General features: G+C 44.4%; 2 protein-coding genes across 3 annotated transcripts in view; one reads left to right on the top strand and one right to left on the bottom strand.

Moving 5' to 3' along the window:
* cuedc1b (CUE domain containing 1b) overlaps positions 1-12,868 on the bottom strand; it is a 33,060-nt gene extending 20,192 nt beyond the window's left edge. For both annotated transcript variants that reach the window (XM_063205212.1, XM_063205213.1), the window contains exons 1-3: positions 12,742-12,868; positions 6,191-7,073; positions 1,636-1,763 (exon numbers count right to left, since the gene is read on the bottom strand). In XM_063205212.1, the coding sequence (XP_063061282.1) occupies positions 1,636-1,763; positions 6,191-6,523 (461 nt within the window). In that variant the 5' untranslated portion in view covers positions 6,524-7,073; positions 12,742-12,868. The remainder of the gene's footprint in view (positions 1-1,635; positions 1,764-6,190; positions 7,074-12,741) is intronic.
* A 4,501-nt stretch (positions 12,869-17,369) lies between these two features.
* zmp:0000001236 (mastermind-like protein 2) overlaps positions 17,370-24,836 on the top strand; it is a 54,272-nt gene continuing 46,805 nt past the window's right edge. The window contains exons 1-2 of the mRNA XM_063205210.1: positions 17,370-17,840; positions 18,261-18,696. Of these exons, the coding sequence (XP_063061280.1) occupies positions 18,277-18,696 (420 nt within the window). The 5' untranslated portion in view covers positions 17,370-17,840; positions 18,261-18,276. The remainder of the gene's footprint in view (positions 17,841-18,260; positions 18,697-24,836) is intronic.

Raw genomic sequence — 24,836 nt, 5'->3', positions numbered from 1 at the left:
TGAAATGAAGGAGCATAAAATGTTTGTCTGGGAACATGTGGGCTGAGTGTTAGCATGTGATAGCAGAGATTGAAATTGTGTCTTAAAGATGGCCTCTCAACGTCATTTGATTAATATTGCTGTGTTCCCCATTGTTATTGAATGTGTTACGCGTTGGTCCTGTTTTAAAAAACGTTCTGGTTGCTTTGTTTCAAGCCGTTTTTGCAAGCCAGCAATGTGGCTTGTGGAGAAACGAGAGGGTGTTCCGTGTTTCTCGTGGAAAAGCGTCTCTGATTGGCTCACTCTTCCTGCTCTCGTGGAAATGCGTCTCTGATTGGCTCAGTCCTCCTGTTCTTGGATAGAATGTAATGGGAAACAGAGTCGCCACTTCTCCGGGTGGTACTGCACTATAGGGGCGCCAACGGAGGCGTGCATGCTCCATTCAGGGCTGTGCTCTTTCGACAGCGACCCCTAGGCGAGCTACAGGCACGGAGCAACCAGAGTGGGCTTGCTGTATGGATGAGGCTTTGTGCTGTGTGTGTACCTGAGAGTAGCAACCAGCTGATAGCTAAGCTAAGCTAGATTTCGGGCCACCAGACGTTGCTTGTATTGAAAACAAGCAGAAAAAAAATACTCAACATGTTTTTAGAAAAATGGGTCGACATAAACCTTTGTGGGCAACGCCTTCTTTCGACGTGACGAAACACAGAAAGGCTTTCGTGATTCGCTCGTTTCTCTGCATTATTGATGTAAATTGGGAAACACCGGGAAACACAGCCAGGCGAGGTGACGCACCGCTATGAGAGCCTTGCAAGTTAGTTTAACTTGGGGTGACCGTCCGATCTTCAAAAGGAGTGAGTAAAACTGTGTTTTATCGGAAGTTGGCCTTTAAGAAAGTGAGAATCTTGGCAAAAATTTTGTTTCCACTCTGGCACTTTAAAGTGCATGTGCACAGCCGCACACACACACACACACACCAATGCTCAATTTATGTGCACAAATGAAATGTTACTGCAGGTTGAACTTTCACAGTACTTGCATGCATGTAACAATAAAAAATAAAAAATATATATTTGTATGCAATAATGTTCAGAATCAGTTGATTTTAATATACACAGAAAATCCTCAAACAGATGCATCAGATTTTTTTTTAGAGAGAATCCCCTCTGTTCAGTGCACAGGCAAGACAATCACACAGACAAATCTTCATGTCTACGCATTAGAACTGTGAAGCACAGCCTTATTATTATTGATGCAGTCTGCACGTCCGCCAGAGGGTGGCAGCACAGAGCACTGGCAGGCTGCTCCTGATGACGGTCGCATCCTGTTTCCTACAGTGACCTAGAATTTCAGCTCCGTCCGCCCGTCCGTCCATTAACACATGCGGACTGGAAGCCGTAAAAAGCTTCGCTTGGCGTTACAGCAGAGATTCTTTAAGTATATAGAGATATGCCAATGTAATAGGTTTCTATGGGCACCTAACGTGACCAGGTTCCGGTCTGCCTAAAGGGGCATGTCATAATGCTCCTAGAATGAATAGAATAGTCCTTAGGTCTGCCTAAAGGGGGATTTCCCCCCTCCCCCTTGCGAGAGTAGAACCCGGAAACAATGGGCCAGCGGAACCTCTTTCTTATCTACTCTCTCTGGTTACTGTACCTGGGCGGGGGGGTGTAGGGCGTGCCGGGGTACTTCCGGTCGTAGATGTGCATATCATAGGTGGGCGGCGAGTAGACAGGGGGCGGCTCCTCGTCCGAGCTGTCGGGCTCCAGAGTGCGCTCCAGGATCTGGGGAAAGGGTCACAGGGGTGAACGCCAGCGTAGTGTAAACACACACACATATGCACGTAAGTACAGACGTACGTACGCACTCAGACAGACACACAGATGCATCAGACATGCACACAAACACATAGCAGATGCGCGCGCACACACACAGACACACATCAGAAGCACGCACACACACACAAGCACGCACACACACGCATGCACGCACGCACGCACGCACGCACGCACACACACACAGACGCGCACATCCCCCTCTCATCAGTGTGCAGCAATACTTCGAAAGCATTAGTGTAGACTAGAGCCAGCACACAATGCCCTGAATGCTTTCAAACAGATGTGACATCTTCCTCTTAGGTTAATCACCAGCTTTGTTTTTATTTATTTATTTATTTTATTTTGATGTTATTTATTTATTTATTTACCTGGCAATACCGCTCAGAGGTCTGGCTATTAAAACAAGAGTGGGTGTTTTTTTGTTGTTGTTGTTGTTGTTGCTTTTTTTGTGCAGGGCTGACAAAAAGCTTGGCACACACGCCTAGGCAGCACGTACGTCACTGCAACTGCAATTTCAGATGGTGAAATAACTAAGCCCTGGCCCTGCACCTTCCAATGCAGGCCTTTAAAAAAAAACCCAGACCACTTTGTTTATATATTTATTTACAGACAGCGTACAACTAATACTGTAGAGTGGAGTGGAGTGGAGAGGAGAGGAGTGGGGGGGGGTGGGGGATGGGAGGCATTACACGGCCATCTATTAGGGACTGGGGAGTGCAGTGGAGAGCAGTGGAGAGCAGAGCATGCCTGGCTGGAGACAGATGGAGGGCAAAGGCAACCAGCTGTGCCTGAGCAGCGCTCACTGCAGTGGAGAGGAGAGGAGACCCAGAGGAAGATGAGGAGAGAGAGGGGGGGGGAGAGAGAGAGAGAGAGAGAGAGAGAGAAAAAGAGAAAGAGAGAGAAGAAGTAGACAGATGAAGGGTGCAGCCGGGATGGATGGATGTTAAAGAGGGACTCTGGGGAGAGAGGGGGGGTGGGGGACCGTATGGGATGCAGTTTCAACATCTATTTACAAATATTACTGTTCTGTTCATGTCGAGATCCTTTCATCTCCCTCGTTTGTCCTTAAACTCTGTTGGTTCCGCTGTCTGTTCTGCCTTTTCCATGTTTTCATCAGAGTTCTCCTTTTCATTGTTCCACTTCTCTGTGTGCATTAGTTCAACTTATTTTAGGAGATGTATTCAGAAAAACACAGAATCTTTAAAGTGCACTGATACAAAGTGACACAACTTCACAAAACACTGCTACACCTCAACAAAGAAGATGATTTAAACCAACAGCCTTTTTAGGAGCGTCCACATTTGCAACTATTTATACAACTACAATATTTCCGCTCACCACTGGGAAGCCATACACTGCCAGCTTCTTGTGAATATCCACAATAAGAGGGTGTGACGTGTACATTGTTAAGGAACTCTCATACACTGGGCCCTGCCATGCGGCTGACCCGGGTTCGATTCCCCTCCCCGTCTCTCTCCCAATTCGCTTCATGTCCACCTCTCATACTGTCCTATCAAATAAAGTAAAAAAAAAGTCCCCCAAAAAAATCTCAAACTGACATTGCTTTTACAGTTAAATAACAAATGCTCCGAAAGAGATCCCATCGATATTATTCAGCAGGTCCTTGTCATTGTAGCTGATACGTGAAGGGCACCATTCGCAAGACGTGCTAAACCAGTATTTACAAAATTATCGTTATCGTTATAGGTGTAAACATCAGTTTAGCCCGAGGTTCCTGTTACTCCTGCTAACTTCCCGTCTCTCCTGTAGCCCACCTAACCAGGTCTCTGACCTAACTGTTCCACTGTGCTAAGGCTACACCCCCATTAGCGTCCACTTTTGTTTGTTGTTGTTATCTGGCTTGGGAACAATGGCTGATTAGAAACAGGACAGGCGATGGAGCCATTTGGAAAGGGCAGTGGTCAGGCATAAAAACAGCTTGTGTAGTAGACTGTGGACTGGAGAGAAACCATTTTGGTGCTGAAATAGATGAAAGAAAACAGATGTGAATGTTGCACAAGACATGTGTGTCCAGGAACATAATAAACATGAGCTATGGTATGCAGAGGTGGGAGGGAGAAGATATGCTGCGCCTCAGAGACCTAGAAAGCAAGCAAGGCCAGCAACTGCCCTTTTCCCCAAATTTTCAACTGTCCCCTTCACTTTTTTAATTTACATTTTTTAGGGCTTTGATACCTTTATTTTTGACAGGACAGTGGAGGAGGAAATGAGTGGGGAGACAAAGATGGTGAAGGGTCCGGAATCGAACCCGGGTCGCCGGCGTAGTAACCCAGTGCCCTACTGTTAAGCCACGGCAGGGCCAACAGTCCCCCTCACTTGCCTTCATCTGCTATTCCATCCTTCGCTTTCATCCATCACTATCCCTCCTCCCTCCCTCCCCCTGCAAGTTTATCTGGTCTCTTCCTCCTCACACCAATGTCTGAGCTGCAGAGTATTCCAAGAACCTGGCTTAGTAGATTAACTTAACATTGAGGTTATGGTAAATCAAATCATGTAATAGAAGAGCCTGGATGCCTCATTTTCTTAAGTAAAACACATCTGTGGGCAATCGTTTAGCAGGTTTCCCACTTCATGTCAGTCATCTTAGCCAGGTTTATCACTTCACCTTGGTCTTGGAATAGTATCCTGGTTGGCAGCACAAAACAAGGTGTTGCTGAAGCGAGACAGAAACAGAAGAGAAAGCGATCTTGATTGCCTGCCTACCCATCGGAATATAAACAACCATTTGGTACGACAAAAAACATTCACGTGGCCCACAAGGGCTGGGCCTGACAAAAACAGTCAGCCAGCCCATATCGCTAACGCTAATAGAAGGCCAATATGGAGTTGACAATACAGGTCAGCGGGGAAATAATGTGCATTGTCCACTGCGTGTACCATTGTGTCCTTCAGTTTGAGTAGGAGGTGCTTCTCTGTACTTACTTCTGTAACAGGTTTGAGTTGAGTTTCGCTGTGCAAACTTTTAATAAGAAACGTTTGAGCATTCTTGTAATCTTTGTGTTATTATTGATAATCTCCTTTAATCAGCATAACAATTCTGCACACAAAACATTACCAGTTCCAAAAAATTGTCATGAGACCTAATCTCCACAGCGGACTTTGTTTGAGACAGAAGTGTGACTATTTGCAAATGCAATATTAGATTTATCCAACATTAAGTTCTGAAATACCAAAACTAAATAGGCTACTGCTGAACAGAAGTACACAATCTGGCATACCCACATAAGGATGCTTTACGACTGCATACTGACAGAGGACAGCTTTTTCTCACAGAAAATTTGTCACTCAAGGTGGAAGGGGGCGTATGAAGCAAGCAGACTTTGTTTGGGACAGAAGTGTGACTATTTGCAAAACTAGATTTATCCAACATTAAAATCTGAAACACCAAAACGAAATAGGCTACTGCTGAACAGAGGTACACAATCTGGCATACCCACATAACCCTTTGACTTGTGCTCCCAACAGTTTTCAACTTTACAGGAACCCATGTATTGCAATGGGAAGAGACCAAGGGTGCATTTCTGGAAAGCGTAGTTGCTAACTATGCTAGCTACTTTGTTGGTTGCAATGCAATTTCCCATTGGCAACTACCGAAGTTGCAAACTGCTAACAACTACGCTTTCCAGAAATGCACCCCTGGTCTAGCAAAATTATTACAGTGTAAGAAAAATAACGTATAAAACAGACAACCATCCACACAGCAACAAGCCCTAGCCCTTAACCTTTTTCACTTTGTTTCCATGTTCCATCTTGACAGCCTATACCGTAACATGTGCTGTTAGTTTGGACATGGAATGTTCCAAGTGCTAGTCTGGAATGCCCAGTGAGTTTCCACCCCAAGCACAGAGGCCAGCTTCACAACAAACACCTCATGCGTTGATGTCCACTTTTGTTTCCTATTAGATTCAGGTCGCTGATACCTGCGGACCACCCACCAAGATTCACACCTCTGTCACCCAACTCAACTAACACATTTTCTTTACCTCTGGCAGGATGCTGAAGTTAGAGTAGCTGCCTAAAGTTTCTTTACAAAAAACTTAGTCTGCTTACCTCATAGACACACTTGACTATCAAGTGGGAGGTAAACAACTGAGACAATGCCATCTGGCGGGATGCTGTCATCATAAGACTCAAGAGCTGTCAATTGAGCTCTGATAAAGTTGCTTCCCAAAAAAAGTTTTATACTCTTAAGGGGCTTCCTATCATATTGACATGTCTGTGATACCTAATAACCCCCACCCACCTTGAAGAGAAGATAATAAAACTTAATTGCCTGCTACATGAATCACAGAAGACGTAGACACTAAACGAGACATGACGAGCAGCACTGCTAATAAGCAGCACTAACTAACCTCTGGCGGTATGCTGTCGTCGGAGTCGGAGCTGTCGTCCGAGCCCTGGCCGTCGATGCTCATCTGCAGCAGCTGGTCGATGGTGGCGTCCACCGCCCCGCTGTTGGAGCGCAGCACGCACTCGATCACCTCGTAGTCCATGGTGGGGAACATGACCTTGAAGTCCTCCATGGCCTGGTTGAACTCCAGCCGCCGCACCTGCCGCGGAGGCCGGCTGTTGTTGAGCTCGCCCCCGGGGCCAGAGGAGCCGCCGGAGGAACCGCCACCGCTGCCGCCGCCGGAGCCACTTCGAGATCCCCCATTGCTGCTGCTGCGTCTGAACAGACTGGTCATAGTAGCAGCTCCAATCGCTGGCTAGCTGGTTGGCAGGCTGGCTGGTCGGACAGACTGGCACCAACAGTGAAAACAGCGGCGACAGTTTCCCGTTCCTCTCCCAGTGCCTCTCTCTCTCTCTGCGTCCCTTTTCCAACTCGTTCACTTGCCTGCTCACTCGCTTCTCCACTCTTTCGCTCCTCAACTTCCTCTCTGTCACGCTCGCACAGCACAGCACAGCACAGCACACACTACGCTCCGGCGTTCACAACGCTCGTTCCTCTCAGCCCCTCATTGTCCCCGGCGCATGGCAGTCAGTCCCTCGGAGGGAGAGGGAGAGAAGAAGCCGCAAGCCTCTTTTCTTTCTCTTCCTCTGCTTGTTGATCAGCTGCATCCAATCTGGCTGAGGTGGACGAGTCGCTCCAGAGGAAAGATGAACAGAGAGAGTGAGTGAGTGAGAGAGAGAGAGAGAGAAAGAGAGCGAGAGAGAGGAGGGGGGGGAGGTCAAACGGTGTCTTCAGACTTGGGCTGGTCAGGCATCAGCAACATCCCATCATGATCTCCTCTGCACCTGGAGGGGAAGGACAGGATGGTTACGCATTACATAGTCTTACTGTGCATCGGCAATGCTTAAAGGCATACAGTAGATGGTACTTTAGCAAGAGAACAGATTGTATGTAGGATCGAACAGAAAATGACAATTACGGATGAAACTATGGCATGGCACAGGCTGGCAAAGTTGCTTCGACTATTGCACTATACACTATTACTGTGAGGGACCTTTTTCCTTTGAAGGGCCACTTCAACTTTTATGAAGTCCTCTTAGGGCCATACTACAAACCAAGATTTCCTCCTGCACTTTAGGCCTATATTGAAGGCGGCCACCTTTACAACAGAGCCCACCTTCACTAGGTCCCCTGAAAATATAAAACTTAATTGTGAATGTAATTTCTAAGATTGCGTTACAAAACCTTTCATGTGGAACTGCACAACATTAAAATCATATTGGTGGGCAGATCAAACGGCGCTTGGGCCACAGGTTCCCCAGTGGCCTGGGCCTCCCGCTACTTCCAGTGGCACATACGTAGCTTCGTTGTGGGTCATTGCACACCAATTCAACTAACAACCACACTGTGCTTTGTCGCGTGTCTTGATTTATACAACCCAGACACACTTGGTAGTTGCATCATAACAGCCCAGACTTGCAATACCTTGATGAATAAACCAGAGAAACCCCCAAAAAATTCAAAGACGGGACATTTTTGTTCAGTTCGGTGCTTTAAAGGAGGGCTCACAAAGAGCTAAATGGGTTAGTGGAGCCGTGGATGTGTGCCACTCATCACGGGTGCGGGCCAGGCAGCCTAAAGCCAAGCACACAGCCTACCGCTTTCACTTAATCCATATTTAGCAAAAGGCTGGGCACCGGCTTACCTCAAATAACACTGGGCTTGATGGCAGATGAGCAGTAATAAAAGTCGCTAACACGTCATCATTTGAGACTTCGTGGCTGATAGCAGTGGCTCCGATATGGAGGGACTAAAGCCAAATGCTGTTGGCATGCTCAGCATCCAATATTAACAGCCATGCAGTGCAGTCTAGGTGCTCGTCATGGGTGTGTTGAGGTTGTCTCGGTTGTTCACGTCCGAATCCTAAACAGCCTTTTATAAAAAGTGCCCATCCGAGCAGAGTGCATTTACTGTACGTACAGTACATGGCGGCGTTACACATGATCGTACTGTATGACAGATGAGAAGTCAATAATTCAGCGCTGCATCAGGCAATCTCATGAATAAAAGAAAAACAAAAAGGCGGGAGAGGAGAGGAGCCCAACAAAATGTTTACTTGGCTTTTAGGATGCAATGGAGTGCACACACTTGAAAGTGTATGAGTGTGTGTGTGTGTGTGGACAGAAAAATGCTTTACCTTTTGGATTTGCTTGCTATCCAAAAAGGCTGCCTAGTACAAACAATGCCCCGTTTCCCAGAACCTTGATGTTCCTGCCGTCTGGCTTTGATGTTTGACTGTCATAAGCTGCCCTCTTCTCCGCTACCCTCCTCCTCCCTGCCCTCTACGCCAGTGATCCTCGAAGTGTGGTCCGTGGACCACTGGTTGGTCCGCGACAGAACTCCCGTGGTCCGCGAAGGGATTGCTACTTTTCCAAGATAAATTAGCAGTAGGCTGTATTTGTAGCATTATTGCAAAGCTAAACATAGTTGAAGTCATATTTTCACCACAAAGAGACTTGAAAAGAGGCTTGTAATGTGAATAAAAAGTAAGTGATCTGCATCAATATTAGCAGTGTCAAATTAGCACCCGTCAACTGTCAATTCAGTTGACAGATGGTCCCTGAACATTTTGGTTTTTTTGGGGTGGGGGGAGTGGTCCTCAGTCTGAAAAAGGTTTGAGAACACGAAACACTGCTCTACGCCACCCTACCCAACCCAACTGTGCAGTGCTGGGGAGAGAAATCCCTGGTTGGTCAGCTGCTGAACAATACAGCCGGCAAAAGCCCAAGACGACCCACATGGCACTGCCAGGCCCCAGCTGGTTACAAACAACACCCACCCCCCGCCCCCCCACACCTCACCTCTCCACCATACATTCACCCTCATCTCCATCGAGCTGCAAGCATCACCAAAGACACTTCATTTTTCATAATTGTTTCTTTCATTAAATGAAATTAATTTCATTTCAGGGTCCCTTATCTTTGACTGGCATGCAGCATCACATTTGAGATTTTATTGAAGGCTTTTTTATCTTTTGAGGACATGCACTTTGCATCAATGAGGGTCGCTGTCTGACTTGCCTTCTGTAAAGCACATTCAAAAGTCTTTGTTGTAAGAACTGTGCTTTTTAAATAAAATCGCATTGCCTCGTCGGCCTTTCATACCATGCTGGGTTAGCTTCAGCTCAGCCTGGCATCGTTTACTTAAAAGAGAAAATGCAATGCTTTTTTTCTCTCTCTATTTTTTTGAGGGGGGAGGGAGGGGGACAAGTGCAACGAGGGTTTCGACGTGTGGCGACTGTGAAAAGCCTTTGTTTTGTTTTGAATGGGCCCAGGCTAAATCTAGAGACAGAGTGTTTAGCATCTCATTAAACATTCAGGTTTGGTAATGTAGCTGCCTTGGCGGCCTGGCAGAGAACCTTGTTGTTTACAACGGCAAACATAAACCGCTCAACTCCGCGAAGCACCATCAGCAGCACCAAGCCGTAATTGTCCCCCGATGGAACACAGGTTAAAAACAGCTTCTAGTCTAGTGCATACAGCGGGGAAAGAAAGCAGAAATTGAAATTCATGGCGAGGTTTTAGTGTGACAGCGTGTACAGTATGTTAACTGCACAAAGGGGAAGAAAACAGTACACTGAACTCAAAGCTACAGTGTGTCGTGTTTCTTGAGCAATGGTACACACTACAGCCTCTTTTGATTTTCTGAGGGATATGATAAGAAAAATAATATCTGACGTGTATCAGTAAATTTGCATGATCAATCATGTAAGAAATGAGTACCAAAACTGTCTATGTACTTTTTTCCAACGTGGAGGCAGTCTAAACAGAAATGAGCAAAATGAATTGTTAGTTGGTACAGTAGGTCACTTCATGCTTTTTAACAGTGGTACACTGCTTATTAGTGATGGTTGACTTGCCAAGAAGAGGATGCTCACAAGAAGAGAATATCCAGTGCTAAGCCTATAATATGCACGCACTGTAGGAGAAGGACTCTGCTGAATGCATAGGAGGTCCAATGTCCGCCTGCAGTTACACAAATACAGGATGTGATACCGGACCCGGATGAACAAGTCATAAAATCCCAGGCCTCTCTTAGCTGTTTAAAAAAAAACCCCTTTTCTTCATTTGTGGACGTTTTTTGAGCACAAAACTTTTCATTGGTCATAATTAAAATTGAAAACATGAGTAGGCCTATACGACAATAAAACATATTATGATCGTGCATAGTTTTCAATGTCCTTATTATATTTACATTATATTATATTTATATTATATTTACACAGGAGCTAGAAGCGTGATTTCCCAAGTTGACTCAAAAAAACTCAAAAAAGACGCAAACAAATTCTCCAGAGCTTTCCTCCTTACACAGCCTGCCTGAGTCAGACTCTTGAATCTGAGAGCCTGAGAGCCGCTTTGGAATGGAAATGTTCTGCAAGACGGCCAAGTGTCTGGCGAACAGGTGCTGGCCGGTGGCACGTCCTTGTGTGCAAGGAAAGCAGTTGTGGCCGACACCAACATCACACATGACTGTTGTCATGCTGCCACATGAGGCGCACAAGGACCTCTGGCACAGCACAGCAGAGAAGAGGATGAGCACAGCACATTTTATTTTAACTTCTAAAGACTTGCTCTTTGGGGAAAATATACTATACTTCTCAACTTTGTCATTCAAAACTGAATAAACAAAAAGTCTGGCTTGACTGACTGTGGATCGGTTTCTCTAATGTCCCTTGGTAGAAAAAGTACAGGACTATTTTAAGAGTGTTAAGTGCACCATAGATTGGACTGACATATCATTGTTAACTAGGCACTGTTTTGGACAAGTTGAATAGAAGATATAGAAATTCAATGATCACTTGTTAATACACATAAATAACTATTGTCATCATCTCTGATGGTTCTTTTGTCAAGTTAACTGATATGAACACATTTCATCTAGTGTTTTTGCCCATCACTCTGGAGTCTGGACATTGTTGTTTAATTTACCATTAAGAAGCAGTGAAAATCTCAAACCTAGACATAATAATGAATCACAATCTGTGTACAGTTTGTATAAAAGATGCATCTTGTAGGCTAAGTGCTTCGCCTGTCAAAGGGTTAATTCAGGGTTATTGATTCATGGGAGATCTTTGTGTAAGACAGGTCGAATAATATAAAATGCTAAAATAAAACATGAATGCTTAGTTCATATAATTACTCATAAATCCCTATTGACCATTATGTTAACATATGTTAATAAGACAATGGCACGACGACAGAGCTAGGTAACGGCATCAGTTGAGGGGCTGATCTGAGGGCAGGAGGTCATTCTTGCTCTTCAAAGCAGCCCTAACAATGGGCACTCCTGTCCCGATATGATACATTATATCCAGACAGTGGCTGGGTATGGGGCATGTCATTTCCTTTTTATGCCAGAAACATAAATGAAGAAAAGTGAAAATCCGTGTTGGCGTTTTTACTGCTAAAATAGCCAATGGTCAGCTGTCACAATGTGATCATTCTGCAGCCCACAAATGGATTTCATTTATTAACATCAACTAAATAACTAAATTCCAGCAAACGTAGAACGCCAAGCATAATGACGTTTAGTTATTAGCAGTAAACATACACACGAAACAAATGGCCTCGCACAGGTTTTGTATCAGCTGATAAAGGTCGCATGAGTGGTTTACATTATGGTATTTAAAAATCCGTTCACAGGGCTAAATTCAATGACCCAAAATTAAACATCGCATGCAACGAAGTGCATTGAGTGACTTGTCAACTTCACTTACTGTCATGGTCCACATGATTCTTGTCGTGACGACATTGCAACTTACATGAAACCCCATTTGTTTCGATTGCATTGTACGACTATGTGTTTTTAAAACGCACTTGACTATTATGCGAAGTACATTTTAGCTGGCTAACATTAGCTAAAGCTTATAGGTAAAGCCAGCAGATATGCTAGCGAGGATAGCTTGCTACAACAATCATAGTTGAGTCCCGTTAAGTATTCAACCAAATTTTGTCGAGCAACTTGTTCAACAGACTGTCAAATCTAACACAGTCTCTGGACTGCAGGCAGTGCTAATGACGCAACTTTTAAAAGGAGGAAAATGAAACAGCGACAAGGCACACTGGGATCTCATGTCACTGAAATTTTAGCCAATGTTTGGTAGCATCAGGCTAGTCCATGGCAATACTTGCTGTGGATTTGGGAGAAGGCCGCATTCAGCCTTCAATATAAAAGCACGGGAATCAGATAAATGTTGGACTTCTTGGATTATTTTCTGCACATTGCAATAACGTTTCTCGACCTCGAATGAATCCATATGCTCCTCCAGTTCAGATATGCAAAACTAGGGTAGAGCTACTGTTTCTCCCCTGACAGGACTACTGGCTGGGCAGCGAACAGGCTACTTGCGCCGTCGGACAGCTTGATTTCACTAGAGCTATCCAGCATTCGCTCGTATTATTGTTTTATTTATTTGTTGTTTACGATAATGCTTAGAATAGTTGTTGGACTCACCAATGTCGAAGGTCAGACAACTTGAGATTCCAATACCGCAGTCCATTGAAGCACAGTAAAGTGTGTCAACGGGAGAATTTCCATGGTGTGCATGGTCCGTGTTTGTTAAAACGGTGCGATGGGAAAATATCTGTCACGGCGAGATTTTGATTGGGGGGAAGGGGGAACAAAGGATCAGATAGCGTCCTAGCGGAGAGGTTGGCGAAATGCAATAGACTGACTGACATATTTGAAACAATAGAATATCTTTTAAACAGATTTTGTTATATTTTGTACTTCTAAGCTTTATACTATATAGGCCTATGTTCATTTCATTCCTTATAGTAGCCCAATAACAATAGGCCTATTAAAATTGTTATCACTACTAATATGAATGATAATAATTGCTTTTAGTCTATTATTATTATTATTACTATTACTATTATTATTATTATTATTATTATTATTATTTTATTATTATTATGTTAGTTATTATTATTATTATTAGTAGTAGTAGTAGTAGTAGTATTATTGTTGTTGTTGTTATTTTTTATTATTATTATTTTCCTGTTTAATTGCTCATTGTTAAATGTTCAGTTGTTATTCATTAGGCCTACTCCATCACTTTATTATTACTCACAATTTATAGGCCTACTGTTAGACTACTGGTCCTGTCTTACACTTTAATGTCTGTCTTAATCTTAATATTAGTCCTCCGTATGTCTATGTCCTGGCATGGGATAGAGAGAAACACAATTTCAAATGTCCTGTGCATACAGTATATGAAGAAACTGACAATAAAAGCTGACTCGACTTGTTGGGGGTCAAAATTGTAGAATGTTGTAATAACTGCAGAGTGTGCACGGGCAGAGGGCAGTGATCAACGTTTCATTATCATTTGGGTGTTTCTGCCCCTCCACCTTTATCTTTGGGGAGGTCAAAAATGACTGCCCTATATTATCATTCATGTACTCAGCGGTCTATATTTATCTTATCTTCTGTTTACATGTTGAAAGTTAAATGTTAAATGTTCATTTGTACTGTATTTAATATTGACCACTTATTGCTACCAGTCCATCACTGTTACCTGTCCTGTCTTGCACTTTGTCTTTATGTCAGTCTGTAAAATGTTAGTCCTGTATGTGTATGTCCTGGCGTGGTATAGAGAGAAAACGTGATTTCATTTTCCTTGTATGACTTGTGCATATGGAGAAAGTGACAATAAAAGCTGACTTGACTTGACTTGACTTGACTGTCCATTGTGTGCCTTACTGCTGTTGGGGGCTGAACCTTCTGTCACGTAAGTCAGAGGTGGCCTGCACACTTTGAATCTTTTTTTGCAGGTGCAGCTATCTCAATGGAAATCCTGAAACGTCAGCTTTCACATCAAAACAAGTTCACGTAATTGTAGCAGTGTTGCACTTCTTCTATAATTTTCAAGTCAGAAAGTGAATCCATTAGTGCAAAATGCAAAGTTGGGTTCTCATCCATGGCTGTTCAGTAGCCCTTTGCTGAGTTCAGGAGCTGGCAGCAAGGATTTCCCAGATTGCCAGCTGAGAAATCTCAGTTGAGAAATCTCTACGGTCCTTAGCGCAGCACTATGGCTCTCCCTGTAGGCTAATGTCATAGCAATGTTGTTATGATGTAGTTAAACATTTTCAGCAAGTGAATAAGGTCGCCGGCGACCCCTGCTGCAATAAGAGGCTACAACAGACATAGTTCACACATTTGTTGGCCTACTCTACAAAACAGGTGTCTCAACGATCCTGATCTCCTTCGGTAACTCTTTGGTATAAACCCTGCTGTCACACTATTTGGCTATTTGTGGAGGCCAAGAATGAGGAATAAAATGCTCCCTGGCAAAATGTGGTCTATGGGTGGGTGGAGTAGCTACCGGTATACGAATCCCAGTCAGATCTCAGGCACATCCAATTCCTTTTTAGCCGGATTCAGGGTCAAAGCATACAGTTCATGTATTGGCCAAGGAAGAACTGCACACCAATGAGCTCCCTTGGAATCCATTTTTATTTTTGTGATGATTCAACTAGAGATGCACAGGATCCAAGATCCGGTTCCGGATCCGGCTTAATAATAGGGTTTTTTCACAGGATCCGGATCCGGCAGGATCTTAAGCAGTGGATCCGGTATCCGGCAGTTACCTAAAAATCAGGATCTGGTGCATCTCTAGCCTAGGTTTTTCTGTCAGTCTTTCACAACCCCACTTGCTGCATGGAGTGAAAGAACTTTGGAAGCGGCCAGTGCAGGCAGTGTGGCAGTAAGCCAATGAGTCTAAAAAATAGTTTGAGCAAACGTAATAAAAAGGGCCCACGTGTGCGAGTAGGCTATGTGTTTCAACCCTTTCGTAGGATCCGGTATCCGGTTCTTAAGCAGTGGATCCGGTATCCGGCAGGATCCTAAAAATCAGGATCCGGTGCATTTCTAGATTCAAAGTCATTGGTCATTGGTGTAGCCATATATACATGACATACATACGAGAGATGTGGACTTGCCTCAGACTTGAGACACAAATTGATGACTTGAGACTTGACTTGGCAATATTAGGAATGACTTGTGACTTGACTCTGACTTGTAAGCTATTGACTCGAGACTTGACTTGGACTTGACAGTTTTAGCTTGCAATGCCAAGTCCAAATACATACATTCAATTTTCTGCAGTTGTGAAAATATTACCTGGAAAAAAAGAAAATTAAATGGTTTACCCGTAACCAGTATCAGTGGGTGTACTAGGCCTATTTTTTGACGCGACTGGTAAAGGGGGACATGCATAGTGTGGAAAGCAGTTGTCAAGATTGTGCGCACGATACTTGCAGACGTAAAGACTTGGTGAAAAATGAGACTTGGACTTGACTTGGTCAAATGTGTCCTAACTTGTGACTAGACTCAGACTGGATTGTGGGGACTTCATACTTACTTGTGACTTGCAAATGAGTGACTTGGTCCCATCTCTGATACATACACCTGGTACGTGGGATGGAGATGGGAGGATTGTATTTGTGTTGTGTAACGGAGACCAACAACAAAGTGTGGCGTGGAACGTTAGTAAACATCCCTCCCGAAGCCTCATCACTGAGCTATCGGGTCCTTAACCCCTTAAGGCACGGCATTATAAATGAGCTGTTACCAGAATGGCAATGACCAAGTCGTAATGTATTACTAAAGGCCCTGTACACTGTCATAGTAGTGTAGTACTATAGTAGTTCACTTTCAATATCTATTACAGCGTGCCACAGGAGGTACAGCGCGCATTAAGGGGCTACGCTCAGCAGTATTGTGCTGTGCCTCTGATACCTATAGGTGGCGGGTTCAAGCCCCGAGTGTTGAACTGCGCACATCTCAGTTACACTTGGCCCCTTTGGACCTGTGGACCCCTCGACCTTAGCCTGACTATCATCGACATTCAAATCTCCTTGACTTGGTCTGACCAAGAACACAACAATAAACATTTCACAAACAGCATGGTTGACCCGCCTCCCTTGGTTTGCTTATGGTTGTTTGCTTACCGACAAAGTGGGAGGAGTTCCCGTACTTACATTGCTCTTGACCTGACTAGTTGCAACGTTGAAAGTGTTGCGTCACTAGGAGGGCACAGCCTGGCTACCTCTGCCTGGTCCCGGTTGGCCCGCCCATTCACCCCAGGTGGAGGTCATAGTTTTCAGGCTCAACGTTGTCTGGAGACCTCTGTATTTGCTCCTGTAGCCTACTGTACATTGAGAGGGCTCAGAATTAGGCTACAGTACTTCGCTTCTGAATCACACAAACTGCTAGACAGTCTAGGCCAGTGGTTCTCAAAGTGGCGTTCAAGGACCCCATCTGGTACACTGCCAAGCGATGTGTACAAATATTTGTTTATATGCAATACACAAAATTGTTACAGCAGTAGGCCCACATTGAAGAACAGCTCCTCCCTCCTGATAGGCACCACATTTGTATTAAAATCTAATTTTAAACTGAAACGGTTGTGGTAACTGTAAATTGGGGCTGTGAATATGAGAGGGCCCATGGTCCAAAAAGAATGAGAATCCAACTGGTGCCAATTACTTGCTTTTGTCCGGTTCATATTTATTTACTGGCTCAACACAAATGATTCTATCACTTTGCGGTTTGGATTAGAAAAAAAACACGATTTGTTTAGTGCCCAGCTAAGATATTAATTTTTTGATAGTCAATGTGCATGCTCGTTCGTTCGCCAACTATCATGATATGTCAAGAGTCATTATTGTGAAGGAAAACATCTGAAATTGTGTCTGGGCCCACTGGCACTGATCGCGCATCCATTGGTTACTTGCCCTTTACTGACCCCATGTGGTGGTTTATATTCAATTCAAGCTTTTAGCTGGAGAGCATTCCCTAGGACTGGTGGTAGCTGACTCCACGTTATTCAGGTCCACGTCCACCTGGAGTACCTAACCTGAATAATGACATTGACATCTCTCTACCACTTGTTTGTGTTCTATCCTCTCTGCCCCACGAATGTTTGGAAGGATGCTCTTTCTTTTTTAGGGGGATGTTATTCTCCATGTATTCAATAGTACACCTTCAGATGATCTGTTGGTGTTGTGCTTGCTGGTTTGTTAACAGCTTTGGTGAGATAGAGCCATGTGATATCTGGATGAAAAGCGCGCAGTAGCCTGTACTCTCTCAGTCCCCCCAGCCATAAGAAATCATTTAGATGTAATTCACACTGGATACCACTAGAGTCTGCCAATTGACTCCTGGTGCGATTTCCCCATGTCCATCGGGGACAAACGTTCACACAATGCCAGTCTGTAATCCACAAATTCCGTACTGCTGCCTCCCATGTAGTCTAGCGCGCGGTCAGACAACGGAATATGGACTGCACGGATCGGTGTGTGTCGGAGCGCGCATCCACTCGGAACTCGTCTTTCTGATTCCATTACTGTTTTAATCAGCAATCTGAAGATATAGTGTACAGTAGTCTACCTCTTTCCATGTGGATTGGACCTGAGCGAAAGGGAAACGCGACATTATTGTAACGGGTCTCGGGAAGTTTGGATGTGCCACTGTGAATGGATTATTCTGAACATTGGCTGCTCATTTAAATAATGGAGACACAATTTTCGGATCACCTGAAGGCGCAGGTATTTCGTGCATGATCATGACCAATGTGCTTAGGCTGTAATTTCGTTAATCGACAACCTAGACGGTTGTAGCATTTTCTAGAGTTACCATGTCTGGCATAGACAGCAACATTCATGAAGCTCGCGCTGTGGAATTTTAGTGAGAAAGAGCACGAGCGCGGCAGATTTCTTTATGGCCCCGGAATTATTTATTTCCCAAGGACTGTGTCATACCACACTGCATTCCAAAGGAATTAAAAGTTCAGCAGGGTGTGTGAACTATTCGTAGAAAATAGATGTAGCCTACAGAAGTTTGCGTAGAAGTGTTCAATCTGACTTCAATGACATGCATTGCGCTAATACTTTATTTGGAAAGTAGTTTCAACAATTTGACAAACAATTAATTAATATATGTAAAAACTTTTAATCTGCTCTACCAAGGATTAAGATTGCAATAATGGGAGAGGCGGCCCCAGCTCAGCCTGCGGTAGGTGGATTCGTGTCCATGTTAGGTGTGGGCATGCTGGGTTCGATGCCAGGTCGTGCCAGCGGGCCCCTCGCGGCCTCTCGGGGGTCTGCCGTGCCACAATTGCACAGTGCCATCGTTGAGCGGCTCCGTGCCCGCATCGAACTGTGCCGACGACATCACTCCACCTGCGAGAGCCGCTACCAACGAGGACAGGCGGAGACCTCGGACCGTGAACACGAGAACACCTTGCACCTTCTCAACCTCGTGCACCAGAGTGCGGGCAACAGGAAAATCAGGGGCAGCCGGTCGGTGGGGCAGCAGTCAAGCGGGACGGACTTCAACCGACTCAACAGCGAGCAGAGAACCCAAAATTCAGAGACAGAGCCCAAGGCTGTGTCACGAAATCTGGTAAGAAAAACAGTGTCTTTGTTCCCGTGCAGATTTGTGGTGGCCTTGAGACTTTCAGCAAGGCGCCACTTTCCCCCCAACCTTACATCTGCAGTTATTTTACAGACATGTGCACGTAGGGTCCTCCACACTATCCCACTTACTCATTTCTAATTAGGTTTACAACTGAGTAGGCCTATATCCTGAACGGGAAATGAATTAATAGAGATACAGGATGGTGCGTTATGATGGCCTTGACGCACCTCAAGACGCGCTGTGGCGCATAAATCATATGGTAGGCTATGTGTTCCTTTTTTAATGAGCTCACGGAAATGCATTTATGCAAAATCCTTTTGATGAGGCTCAGAGCGGTTTCAAGATGCTTTGACCCTAAGTGCACCTCCTGTATAACTCCTTTTTTCAGTCTACCACAAAAGCAGAGAATATTTTTGTGCCCTCAGCCACATGGGTTTAATTAGCCGTCTCTGTAGGGGGCTCGGCTCCTCATTTCAGGATCTCTACAGTTAGCCGATGATGGAAAAGCATATCGCTTAGAGATTAGGGCCTGCATGATGGACTGGTTAAATGGATGTAGAGAAATGGATGTGTGTAAAAATGGGCCTAGGCCGTTACATATTAGCATGGAAACCAAGTCAAGTCAAGTCAGCTTTTATTGTCACTTTCTTCATATGCACAAGTCATACAAGGGAAATGAAATTACATTTTCTCTCTGTACCAAACCAGGAGATGGAAGGCCCTTGGACTGACACAACAATACAATATGTAGTATCATCATCAAATCCCTTTGACAGTTCTCAGAGTAAAAAAAACAATCACATTTCCCATCCGCCTTTTGTGCAGATAGCAGTGGGAATGTCCACGATTTATGAGGAAAATAAATATCCCCTTTGTTTGCGGAGGCTCGGTTAATCAGCCTTGTTGGTCAGTGGGGAGACATCGTTCATACAACTGGCCCCAAGAGAGAAGTCCTGGGAGCGCACTGCACTGCACTGAACTGTGCTGTGCTGTGTGCTGGGGTTTGTTTCTCGAAAGCGTAGTTGTTAGCCACTTAGCAACTTGGGTAGTTGCCAATGGGAAATTGCATTGCAAACAGCAAAGTATCAACTATGGTTTCGAGAAATGCGCCCCTGTTCTGGTGGCCAGCCAGGCCCTGTTGTCTTGTCTTGTGTATTTGCATGGTCAGCAAGTATGAAATATCTTGTCCCCAAACAACAAGGCTGGTGGGGCTGGAACATCTGCTCTTCTTGGGATTTTTTTTTTATTGCATCTGTTGTTCAATGGTGAGCTGGATGGAACTGTTAACGTATCAAGATCTTCTCTCCCCCCCAAGTCAGCCCACACACACTGTAATCTGTTTATCAGCTATTGCAGAAAAGGTAGGCTATTTATCAGTCATTGTTTCGTTTGTCTTGAATCATCTTTGGAGTTAATGAGTTTTTACCACCACCATTCACCATGCTTGATTTAATGTTTCTCACGGATTGTGCCAAAATTCTTCCATCAGCTTCTTATTTCTCAAGCAGTCTATTGAATATCTGGTATGTATATTGAGCTAGATACCTCATAGCAACATAATTGCATTGACTTACAGGCTAGACTTTTGCAATGTGTCTCCTGCAATTTACTTTTCTTGCTCTGCTAGTAAGGGCCAATGCTGTGGTTGCCTGTCTAGACCTTGTGCCTTTTTTGCACAAATGCCCCCTTGGCCTCATGATAAGCCTCCCAACGCCCCTTTGACCTCATCATAAGCCTGCCAACCTAGTATTGAAAAATAGAATAGAGTAATGCCCCCCAATGGCGACTAAGCCCCACTCCCACTCAGTTGTGTCCTTCTTAAAGCCCCTCCTAGGGTTCCCCAACGTCTCCTGGGGGGCTGTACCGCCCCAGTTGAGAAACACTAGTCTAGTCCAATGGCCTCCAAGGTTTTAGTTTAGTGTCACTTTTCAACAGTTGTGATGATGACCATTCACTCTCTGCACTGTCCGTGGATGCGATGCTATGATTTTGAACCCCCCAAAGAAGGACGACCAAGATGCTTATCTTTATTTCCTCCCCAGAAATGGGTGCATGGGAATAAGAGCGGTTTATAAGCTCCCAGATGAACCATCCTGAGAATAGACTACCAGCTAGAGCATCCGGCCCTCAGATAGACACGGTGGCTTATAAAAAGAAGACGTTTCAACGAGAGCCATAAAATGTGGACAGAGATACCAGTATGTTCAGCATTAAAATGGAGACCGCTCTCTCGTTCTCTCTCTCTCTCTCTCTCTCTCTCTCTCTCCAGTTATCGCCCCGGGACACCTCTGCTGTGAGTGAGTGTTTTTCTCACAGTATGTCAACTGATACACCACACCAAAGCACTTCCCAGTTGCTGCTCCCAATACTATACTTCACAGACTTGTCAGAAGTCCGCTTTCAAAGGCAGACATACCTTTCTGTTGGTGTCAGTATCTTGCTTGCTTGCTGGAGGCTAGAGGATGTGTGTGGAGATTGGGCCTTGGTTTCTTTAAAAAAAAAAAATGGGTATGCAAATGACATGGAGGAATTACTCACCCCAGGGTGGCTCTCTTTTTAGCTTTATATAGTGATTATATGGCAAAAAATTTAACGATGAAATAAAAAAAAGTTGCAGTTGTACAGTATGAGTTGTATTATTGCGCTGTAAAATATTACTACGAGTATGACTGTTGCAGTTTGCAGCTGTCATTTGAAAAAGATGATAATGGCTCTGTGCTAATTGGACAAACGCAAACATGTAGTCGAACAACTTCGCTTATTGTTTTCCTGTGTCTTGTTGACAGTAGTTTCATATGAAATCCCTGTGAGCAGAAGAATGACTCACAAACGCAAAGCACCTTCTCGAAAGATCCCGTTTGTGCCAATAAGCCCGTTTGAAGTGGCCAGCGACTGCGTGTAAATGTTTAGAGTTGTTAAGTACATTTCCTGGTCCCTGTGTTTACAGAGCGCCAAGCAGGCCATGAAATTGTAATTGTCTGTCGGTGCCAGGGGACCAGGGGGGTGGGGTGGGGTGGGGGGGCAGTTTTCCATGTGCACTAGAAGCTCTCAGAGCATAACTGGTCCCCTAATTTAACTGTACTGACAGATCTGGGAACCCAGGGCCTTTTGTGTCGGTGTCTGTGTCTTTCTCTCCCGCTCTCTCTCTCTCTCTCTCTCTCTCTCTCTCTCTCTCTCTCTCTCTCTCTCTCTCTGTCTCTCTCTCTCTGTCTCACACACACACACACAGAAATGAAGTGAAGCATGGCGTGTTGTGTTTGCCCATCCTTGGACCTGATGCCAGTGGATATTATGAAGCAGTGACAGCCAGGCCAGCTTTATTGCCCTCCCGCTCTGCTTTCATTAAGCAGTGGATGCCAGGTTATGTATTGCACCATTATCAGGTCATAAACAGATGAGGCTGCTGTGCATGCCATGCATGATAGGTTATATTTTAATGTACATTTAATAGTGTCGTTGATTTTGCATAGGCCTACCAGTTTGCGGTGGAATTGAATGACAAATGCAATTCAATCAAAACACATGCAAGCTTTTGTAAAATCACAACTGGTATTGTAATGTCTGTCTACAGTCTTGTGAAGCATAGGCAAAAATAGTTACTGCTTGTGTGTTTTACTTACTCTTTACTCTAACGCTTTACTCTTCAGACATTGCCCCTGTTTTATAAGTTTGTTGTTACCAGAATCATTGGCAATGACCAAGTCATTATTGTATGTAAAAGGACTCTGTGTAATGGGGAGATGTCAAATGTAATAGTAAATGTAAATTCATGGTGTAAGTACAAGACTAGCACATGAGATTACATAGCTGTTACACCATTTACTCCACTGTACCTACTGAGTTGAATAGACTGTGTTATTACTGCAAAACACTAAAAACCTAACAAGAACCCACCACAAATTTCAGCCAACCAGCACAAAGGTAGCCAATCACAAGTACACATCTACTGGTTATTCAAATGAGTTCACTGTGTTGGAAGGAAATTGTGTTTCTTTTTTGGTCCTTTTACTTTTACATTTGACACCTCTGGTGTAATGTAGTAGTGTATAATAGTGCAATAGTCAGAAACGTTGAATAGCAAGGATTATTTCTTCTCTTTGGTCTTTCTCGACTTTATTTGATAGGACAGTGTGAGAGGTGGACAGGAATCGAATTGGGAGAGAGACAGGGAGGGGTCTGCAAATTGCCCTACCGGCTGGCCCACGGGAGGGCCTGAAAAGCAAGGATTATGAGGCGACAGTGAAAGTAGTGAAGAATTGTGTCTGTTCGGGTCCGGGTTATTCGCCACCAGAGCTATATCCAGTCCAGCAGAGTTGCAGAGCTTGTGTTGCTTTAAGTGAAAGTAGTGCAGAGTGTCTGGGGCCTGATCCGGGCAGTGCAGAGCGCTATGTAATAATGAGCAGCGGTCCACCAGGGAGAAAGAGAGAGGGAGAGAGAGAGAGAGAGGGAGGAAGAGAAGGAGGAAGGGAGGCCCCTTTGGTGCTGCCGGCCGCATCAAAACTGTGTTAACTCTGCGAGAGTGTTTGGATTGCAGGTCAAACATTGGCCGGCTAAAAATGTCTCCCCAGTGTCTCCCCAAACCAAACGCCGCCCTGCCTGAAAGGCAGCACACATGCAGCGTTTAGATTTACTCACTTTGTAGAAAGGAGTGCATAAGGAGGACACCTTATCTGCTGCATGTTAGACTGTGGCGCATATTTTGAAGATATATTTGAGGATGTAGTGCAAAAAGGATACTATGCATCAATGCAACCATTTATGATTTTGGTTAAACACTTTAGGCGGAACCGGTTCAAATCCTCCCAGGAACCATCCTCTTGTGCTAGTGACAGGGCTTAAGTGCTGTGTTAACATGGCACTTTGAAAGATCAGTTATTGCATTGATTTAACCATACAGCCACAACATAAAACACGCCCATATGCTCGTTAAAAATGAGCAATACGAGACAAATTAAAATAAAAATCCTGGGAGAAGTTGAGTGTCTAAAAAAAACGAAGTGAAATGCAGGAACACACTGGTGAAAATCAAAGGCATTCCTGACTTGTGTGTTGTGGAGCTAACAGCAGTGTCTTTGTGATATCCCCCCGTTTACCCCCCTCCACTCTCAAACCCTCCTGCGTTCACTTCATGTTTTATTCACAGCCTGACAGACAGACAGAGACACAGCGAGAGAGAGAGAGAGAGATGGCAAGAGAGAGAGAGATGGCAAGAGAGAGACAGCGAGAGAGCCATAGAGAGACAGAGAGAGAGCTTAATTTTTTTTGTTGAAAGCTGAAATCATGCAGCTCATACGCAGCCTATTGCTTTTTTCCACGGGGTAATATAGCAAGCTGAAATCACCCAAGCTCACACACATTCAGACTACTCAGGCTAGAGTGTTACCTCTTTTTCCAAGGAATATTATGGTACTGTTATAGTCTGGGTGTGGGAACTCGTCAGGCACATCTCAGGCACTTGCAGTCCCGTGTGGAAGAGGAGGATGCCACTTTGTCCTTTTCCGTTTGCACAGTATGATCTGTACACCTCCTCTCCAATGCTGGTGTCAGTCTGAGGACATCTTGCTGTGATATCTGTAATGATCTTGTTTTTTTTTTTGTTCCAGTCAATTCCAACCACAGGGGTGCAAATTGTGCCTGAGAGGAGAATAGAGACTGTATTTTACGTACTTGAACTTTGAATTTACTGAAGAGAATTGAGGCTGTGATCCCTGGTTTGTCTTACATGTGGTATTTCTTATTTGATTTTTAAACTGAACATACTTTTGTCACTTGGTATGTCAACAGACAGAATTGCATATAACATGTTGAGAGAGGGGGGTAGGGGGGGTAGGCAGGGGAATGATTGAAAGATAATGAGCATGTGTCACAGTGCTAGCGTCATTTTGTTGTCCTCATCAACAGACATTCTTCTCATGGCTTTCTGTTTACTGTGCTCTTGCAATCGCTGTGAGACTGAAGCAATAAACTTGTCATGAAAGATGCATAAGACTGCACATCACATACCGAGCATCAAACCTAACCTCTAATCTTTGTGAATAATCAAACCAATTGCAGGCCTTTGTTGCAATTGTATATTGTATTCAATTTGAGGCCCATTTCATTCATATATCATTATGCAAGAAATG

Source organism: Engraulis encrasicolus, chromosome 8, assembly GCF_034702125.1.
Source record: "Engraulis encrasicolus isolate BLACKSEA-1 chromosome 8, IST_EnEncr_1.0, whole genome shotgun sequence".
In the NCBI taxonomy this organism is placed as follows: domain Eukaryota; kingdom Metazoa; phylum Chordata; class Actinopteri; order Clupeiformes; family Engraulidae; genus Engraulis; species Engraulis encrasicolus.
The sequence above is the reverse complement of the archived record's forward strand: the minus strand, read 5'-3'. Positions and strand labels throughout refer to the sequence as shown.